At 39.7% G+C, this 7,881-nt stretch overlaps 1 protein-coding gene across 1 annotated transcript; it reads left to right on the top strand.

The window, feature by feature from the left end:
- The first annotated feature begins 231 nt into the window (after positions 1-231).
- Positions 232-6,169, top strand: LOC110949134 (tripartite motif-containing protein 16-like). The gene is given in 3 exon segments (XM_051938185.1): positions 232-2,738; positions 2,850-3,790; positions 3,793-6,169. Coding segments are annotated over 3 exon segments (1,974 nt in total). The 5' UTR covers positions 232-2,602; the 3' UTR covers positions 4,690-6,169.
- Positions 6,170-7,881: the final 1,712 nt, after the last annotated feature.

Below are 7,881 nucleotides of genomic sequence, written 5' to 3'. Positions count from 1 at the left end.
TCTTTGCCAAGAATGACACCACTACATTTTTACATAGCAGATGGTTGTTTGTGGCTATTTTTGAGTTCAAAATCTTGCATATTAGACGTTTCAGCACAAGTCTAAGGCATTTTTACTTGAGTACTTTTGCTTTTGCTACCTTTTACTTCAGTTGTACTGTAGAGAGAGAAAATGTATTTTATACTTCACTACATTTACCTGTAGTTATATTACAGCAGAATTTATTCATTTTTAAATATAAAATAAAGCATATATAGTGAGTAAAATCAGCTCTACCTCAGTCATAGTGTCTCGAAGCACATGGAGCTGGAACAACTACAGGACACTTTGTTGCGACAGCTCCTAACTTAATCACCATTTTTTTGTCTGTTTTAAGTTTAAATTTCAGGTTTTAACTGTTTTTCATGTGATTTTGATTCTGAAATTAGGCCATAAACGAATGAAAATCCTAATTTAAAAGATCCACTCACCCTTTCTGGGTTCTGGTGTCACAAATCAGATTGAAAACTGACACAGAAATTCACAGAAATGAAATTCAAAGTCTTGCAGATTCCACCTTTGTGCACAGATCTAAGGTTCTACTAAAGTAATTTTACTTTATGCTAACTTTTGCTTCAACTGTCCTACATGTCAGAGAGAGAAAATGGATTTTATACTTTACTACATTTACCTTTAGTCACATTATGGCAGATTTTATTATTAATGCATAGTACAATGAATTATCAGTTCCCCCCTTCCATCATCCATTCCCAGCCAAACCTCTCTCTCTCTCTGTTTCTCACTCTCATAGCACCAGGTTGCCAGTTCTTATCCTCTATGGCTGTAAGTTGGTGCCGGGCTGCCAGTTGTAGTATGAGTTTGACAACAATTTGCTCTCTTTTTGGTACTGAGATGCCAGTTTCACTCATCTCTATCCCCCGCTTAAACAACTTTGGCTTCTTCAGGCACCGAGATGCCAGTTCATTCAACAAATCTGGTCCCCATTCTGGCACCGAGATGCCAATTTAAGTCATCTCTCTCTTCCTATTCAGCAAATTCACCTCTGATTCTGACACTGACATGCCAGTTTCACAAGCCTCTTTATACCTCGTCAACAGTCCGGTTCTTACATTTCTGACACTGTGTCAATGACTTCTCTCAGGTTCATACCCTCGTCAACCTTCTGTTTAAATTCCCAACAAAGGTGCCAGTAGTACATACCTTCATTGACCACGCCAACAAGTTGCCCAAGAGACATCCAAATTAGTCAACCGAACCAGGTTAAGATTGGAATGTAGATTGAACGGTAAATCGAAAGCTTTGCCTTCCAGCTTAGGTTCCTCCTCATCAAGACGGTTCAATACAGCTGCTGATGCTGCACCAGCCGCCTGCCCATCTCATGCTCCATTCTTTCATCACTCATGAACAAGATCCCATGCAACGGTCAGCTCTTCAGTCATGCTTCTTCATAGGGTTTCAAGTTCAACCCACACCATCATTTTAATTGCACATCTTGTCCTGACTAAGCTTTCCCCCCCACACAGCATCAACTCATCTCCGTCATCACCAACATAATGATCCTTTGCATGAAATAAACAATTAAGGTTCAAATTAATGGCATAGTCGAAGCTATTAAATCTAAGGATTCATCTAATTGCAAAGCATATGTCCCTTTCTTCACTCTGTCAATCAGCAGATGCTTTTGGTTAAGCTGTGAAGTGACCTGTCAGCTGCAAATGATACTTTGTTATGACTCAGTCTTCCCACCAAAGGCCAGTGATGATCAGACAGCTTTGTCAAACATATAGTCAAAAATCAGTTCTGGATCAAAAGTTGGAGTCTTCAAAAACTTCTTAAGAAAGAGTCTTCAAGCAGTCTTCAGAGTCTGATGCAAATAATATTTATTCAATACAGAGGCTGTAAGAACAAACAGGAGCAAAATCTCGAGATTTTAACTGACTACACAAAGCGTTTCATCGCCTTATATACCCATGCAAATTTTTCCTTAACACTCCCCTTCCATTCTGTAAAACCACAACCCAATCAGGATGTGATGTAATCATATCAAAAATTTAACCACCTCCTCTTTTTTATTTCTTCCACGTTAGCATTATTTTTGCTTAGCTCAGCGTGACCTTGGCTTCAACTCACATGTGCAGACGAAGAGAGGATGTGCACTTCAACTCTTAATGCCTTATATGAGCTGCATAGGCTTCTGTTGGGTTGCAGGTTTCACAGGATTATTTAGTGTATACCTAAATTCCGTTGTCTCGTTAGGCCTTGCAATTTTATCAGTTTGTTCTAAAATCTGATTTACACATCCTATTCGTCTAATTTTACAATTTGTTCAATCTTAAAATGCCACAATGTGTTAATCTGTTGTATTCACCTCAAAGATTACAGCAGGACTCTGAAAATCATCTTATGGCCCCTCTCTTTGGGAACCCTTGCTCTAAGGTGAATTATTAAAGGACAAAAACAAGACGACAATAGAGAATAGATTTATATTCTTTAGTAATCTTGAACTTATTAGACAGTTAACACACATAATCACAGTTCAAGCAATAGTGTATAAGACTGATGCTCATTCTCATTCAGTGCAGATATTCCAGTTCAGAAGACAATGTTGTTTGGGAGAAAACTGGCACAAGAGAAGAATCTGATAGTCCTTCTTCTACTTGCCTTTAACAACAGCCACTTCTGTTCAGGCGACAGGTTTACTGGTTCCTGCAATCCTTCACAGATCTTCAAGTTGGCAGGTGGGTGTAACCAGCATGGTGCCAAGTATGAGTGCTGTCGAACCACATTCAGAGAATTAGTGAGTCAACAGGAAGAATGAATGCTCAGTTTGGGTTTGGATCATTTCTCAGAGTCTCTGAGAGGTGAAATGGTGCAGCAAGGAATTCAGATGGACCAGAATAAACTCAGCTGTTCGATCTGTTTGGATCTACTGAAGGATCCAGTGACTATTCCCTGTGGACACATCTACTGTTTGGACTGTATTAAAAACTGCTGGGATAGACCACATCTGGAGCAAGTCTACAGCTGTCCTCAGTGCAGACACATGTTCAGACTGAGACCTGACTTAAAGAAAAACGCCGTGTTGGCAGATTTAATAGAGGAGCTGATGAAGACAAGACTTCAGTCTGCTGCAGCTGATCTCTGCCATGCTGGACCTGGAGATGTGTCATGGGATTTCTGCACTGGGAGAAAACTGAAAGCTGTGAAGTCCTGTCTGCAGTGTCTGGTCTCTTACTGCGAGCAGCACCTCCAGCCTCACTATCAATCTCCTGCATTTGAGAAACACAGGCTAGTTGACCTGTCCAAGAAGCTTCAGGAGAACATCTGCTCTGGTCACAATGAGGTGGTGAAGATTTTCTGTCGCACTGATCAGCAGTGTGTCTGTTATCTGTGTTCTGTGGATAAACATAGAGGCCACAACACAGTTTCAGCTGCAGCAGAAAAGAACGAAAAGCAACGGGTTGTTGGGTTGAATCAAGTGCAGATCCATCAGAGAATCCAGGATAGAGAGAAAGATGTGAGGATGCTTCAGCAGCAGGTGAAGGCCATCAATCAGTCTGCTGACAAAGCTGTAACCAACAGTGAGGAGATCCAAGGTCTGATCCGCCGCATTGAGAAAAGAAACTCTGATGTGAAGCAGCAGATCAGATCCAAGCAGACAGATGAGGTGAGAAAAGTCAGAGAGCTTCAGGAGAAGTTGAAGCAGGAGCTTGTTGAGTTGAAAATGAGAAGCTCTGAGCTGGAGCAGCTCTCACAAACAGAAGACCACATCCAGTTTCTGCAGTTATTCTTTCATGTCATATCTCAGTGAAGCCACAAACCCACCCAACATCACTGGTGTTCACCGTCTGCAGTACTTTGATGTGTACAGTGGATGTGTCAAAAACCAGAGATAAACTACAGGATATTCTGAAAGAAGACTGGACCAAGACCTCAGCAAGACCAGAGGAAGTTTCAGGATTCAAGATTCAGTCACAGAGAGCAGAGTTTAGTTCAGATAGATTGAAGACCCTGTCACAGTCATTACAGGAGCTTTCAAATTTGAGAACTGAGTTAAGGAACGCAATGGCTGTTGCCCCATGGCCGACCCTGTCACCAGCAGAACCAAAGACCAGAGCTGAGTTCCTACAGTATTCACGTCACCTCACCCTGGATCCAAACACAGCACACACACAGTTAGTGTTGTCTGACGGGAACAGGAAAGCAGCAGTGACGAGACAGATTCAGGTATACGGTCATCATCCAGACAGATTCATGGAAAAGCAGCAGGTCCTGAGCAAAGAGAGTCTGACTGGACGTTGTTACTGGGAGGTTGAACAAAGACCAGCTATAGTCTCAGTAGCAGTCACATACAAGGGCATTAGCAGAACGGGACCAGAAAGTGCATTTGCGTACAACAAGAAATCTTGGGCATTAGAAAATTCAAACATTTTCGTTCATAACAGAATCCTGACTCTCATCCGTGGCTCTCCGTCCTCCAGAATCGGAGTCTATCTGGATCACAGTGCAGGTATTCTGTCCTTCTACAGAGTCTCTGACACCATGACTTTGCTCCACAGAGTCCAGACCGCATTCGCTCAGCCTCTCTATGCTGGACTTGGAATTAATGGTGTTGGGTCTGGTAAATTGTGTCAGCTCATTTACACAGATGTTATAAAGGAGGCAAAGAGTGAAAATCTGTTTGTGTAAATTGAGTTTGTCTCTGTGCTGTGGTGTTTCTACTCTGCAAGTACTAAATATCTGTTACTGAGGGCTGACTGGAGTGAATCTTTGAGTTTCTGCAGGCATAAAAACCATGTCAGTCAAAGCAGATGTTGCCCTCAAAGTGTGCAGCTGCATCAAATAGAATGAAATTATGAGGACGGAGAATCAAACTTTTTAGATCATTTTCATTTGTAACTCTGAAAATACTCACAGTAAGAAGGTAAAATGTTGCTGGCCTTGATTAAATGTGCTAAAGTTATTGTTCATGACGTGGGGAAATTAGTTTCTAACACTGTTGTGTTTGAGAATCCTGATTGGCAATGGAAATGTTGATCAGTACAAAAAATGTAGATTAACATAGCTGATGATTCTTATTTCGTTTACTTAAATGGTTAAGAATGTAGACCTGTATTATTATTATGACCAATCATCAATAAGGACAACACTGATTATCTTTTTAAACTAAGTGAACAGACTGGTGGTGAATGAAACTAATGAAAAAAATGTCAGAATTTTTTGATTTGATTAATGAATCTATTTAATTTTGCCTGAAACAAGTAATGTCTCATGAGTTTATCCCAGAAAATCAGTGTTTAAAAAGGGACATTGTCTGTAGGATTTCTGTATTATGATGATTTATCTATTGTAAAAAAAAATTATAATTAAAAATGTTGTCAAAACGGGACATTTTTGTGTGTTTAAATGGCACATAAACAGAAAAATGAGGCCCTTTTCCAAAAAAAATTACAGTAAATCTATAATTCCAAATAAAAATCAACATTAGCTGTTATCTTATGGTGGATCTATCGTGGAAACTTGGACATTTTTCTCATTGTAAATCTAAAGTGTAAAAGGACAAAAGTTGAAAAAGTCATTTTAACTTGTGATTAGCCTGCTCCAAAATGGAGTTTTTTTGTCAATTTTACACCAACAATAAAAAAAAAATCGAACTATTCTGTTAGGTAATGAGGTACCAATGGGGATAAGAAACTTGTTGAGCAAAGAAAAATCTCCTACAATTAGAAACTGTTTTTAAAAAATAATTTGCATATCTTCTACATTTGTGTAAAAATCCTGAACTAAAGTAAAAGAGAAATGCATTTTTTTTTCAAATCTCTGAATTATTAGAAGCATGCTGATTCATTACAGTCAATCTGAAAATCAGAAGGAAACATCATCAGAGACACAAGAACAAAGATAAACAACAAATTCTGGACAACTTGTCCAGTACTTGGACTACTGTCCACCTACATTTGCTTCGCTCCATTACAAGATCATTTGTTGCTTTCTGTTCCGTATGTTCATACTGAACCAGGTACAAGGCTTTTGTTTATTCTGCACCTTCTGCATGGAATATGTTGCAGAAAGACTGGAAATCAACCGAGTACTTGAGGCCGTTTCCACAACATGCACTTGTTTTTTATAACTTGCTTGTAAACTTAATAAATGTTTTGTTTGTGTTTTATTTGTTTTAACTGTGTGATTTTATAACTGTGCTTTGTACTAGCTGCTGCCTACCTTGGCCAGGACTCCCTTCAAAAGAGGTTCTTAATCTCAATGGGAGCTCTCCTGGTTAAATAAAGGTTAAATAAAAAATACATTTTCAAAAAGGAGAAGAAGTGAGAATGAAAACTGACAGAAATCCACATAAAACAGAAAAATTAAACTTCAGTCTTTGCAAAGATTAATGGCGTAACGTCACTACATCTGCACATAGCACAGAGTTGCAGATTACACCTTTGAGCACAAATTTAAGGTACTTTAACTTGGGCATTTGGACTTTTTACTACCTTCTACTTCAACTATAGTATATGTCAGAGAGAACATTTTTTATTCTTTACTGCATTACATTTACTAGTGGCTTTAGAGAAAGGGAAGTCTGATGCATATGCAGCTGGAGCAAACACAGGACTAAACATGATCACTTCTTTTGTGTTTTAAGTCTAAATTTAAAGTTTGAAAGTGACTCCAGAATGCCAAACAGTTTTTCGTGTGCTTTTAATCATCAAATTATGCCATAAGTAAACGAAAATCCAAATATAAAAGATCCACTCACTCTTTCTGGGTTGTGGTGTCGCAAATCAGAATGAAAAGTGACACAGAAATCCACGTAATAATGCAGGAGGCCACAATAACAGGCCAAAGCTGTGTGACAGTCTGAATGTGCAGGAAACACTCGGGTAATTTCCAGCCTCCCGACACCTTTATTGCGTCGTCTCTCTCGTGACAGCTGCTGCAGCCCCGTGTGACATTTTTAAATCTTTAAACCCGAGACTACAATAAATGTACAAGACGCACGTCTTCTGACATTTTCTCTCTCTGAGATTTTCATCTCAGGCCACGTGTTTAATATCGCGTGTGGTTAGAGCAAGAGTACATCTGATTACCATGCAGGACACAAACACAATGGTGACCAAGCAGAAATGCTGCTCTGCTTCGAATAGAAAATGACTGTTTGTGTTTCACTGCAGGTGAAACTCTGAGTTTATGTGTTATATAAATGTAAGGATTTTAATCAGACTTCCTAAGTGAAAACCTGAGGCTTTCCTGCATCAGAAAACGGATAACTTAAGCTGTTTCTGAATTAAAGGCTCCAACTTTCATGGCATTATGCTGGATTTTAGAGTCCCAGTCCCCTTTAGGGATTTTCAAAACTCAAAAATATCACACTACTAAATATGCATTTGCAAAATGTTTTAATTATTGTACTTTTTCACATACTCTGTTTGGTCCTTCTCACTGTAGCCTAAAGGCATTCTGGTCCTGACTGACCAATCAGACAACGTAGAATTGAAGGTTAAGTGTTTCCACAGCTCTCTCTCTCTGTGTGTGCGTGTGCGTTTGCGCTGGATGTCTGTATTTCAGGTCAGGGTTAGGTTAGCAGTCTGGTCCTGATTGACCAATCAGATGACGCAGAATTAAAGGTTAAGTGTTTCCACAGCTGTGTGTGTGGAAATGTGTTTTAACCTTTAACAGCTAGCCTAGCCGCGCTAGACACAGCTCTGAAGACACAAGGGTCTAGGAACTCTCGACAGGGAGGGAGGCGGGCTAAAAGGTTGTCTTTCAAATCACTCTGCAGCAATTGGCTAGGAATACAACCAATCAGCACAACGAATAGGCTGACGTAGTTCCTAGAGCACCGGAAATCAGAGGATGCAGTAGTTCGGTGAAGCCTTA

Source organism: Acanthochromis polyacanthus, chromosome 18 (genome assembly GCF_021347895.1).
Source record: "Acanthochromis polyacanthus isolate Apoly-LR-REF ecotype Palm Island chromosome 18, KAUST_Apoly_ChrSc, whole genome shotgun sequence".
Classification (NCBI taxonomy): domain Eukaryota; kingdom Metazoa; phylum Chordata; class Actinopteri; family Pomacentridae; genus Acanthochromis; species Acanthochromis polyacanthus.
The sequence above is the reverse complement of the archived record's forward strand: the minus strand, read 5'-3'. Positions and strand labels throughout refer to the sequence as shown.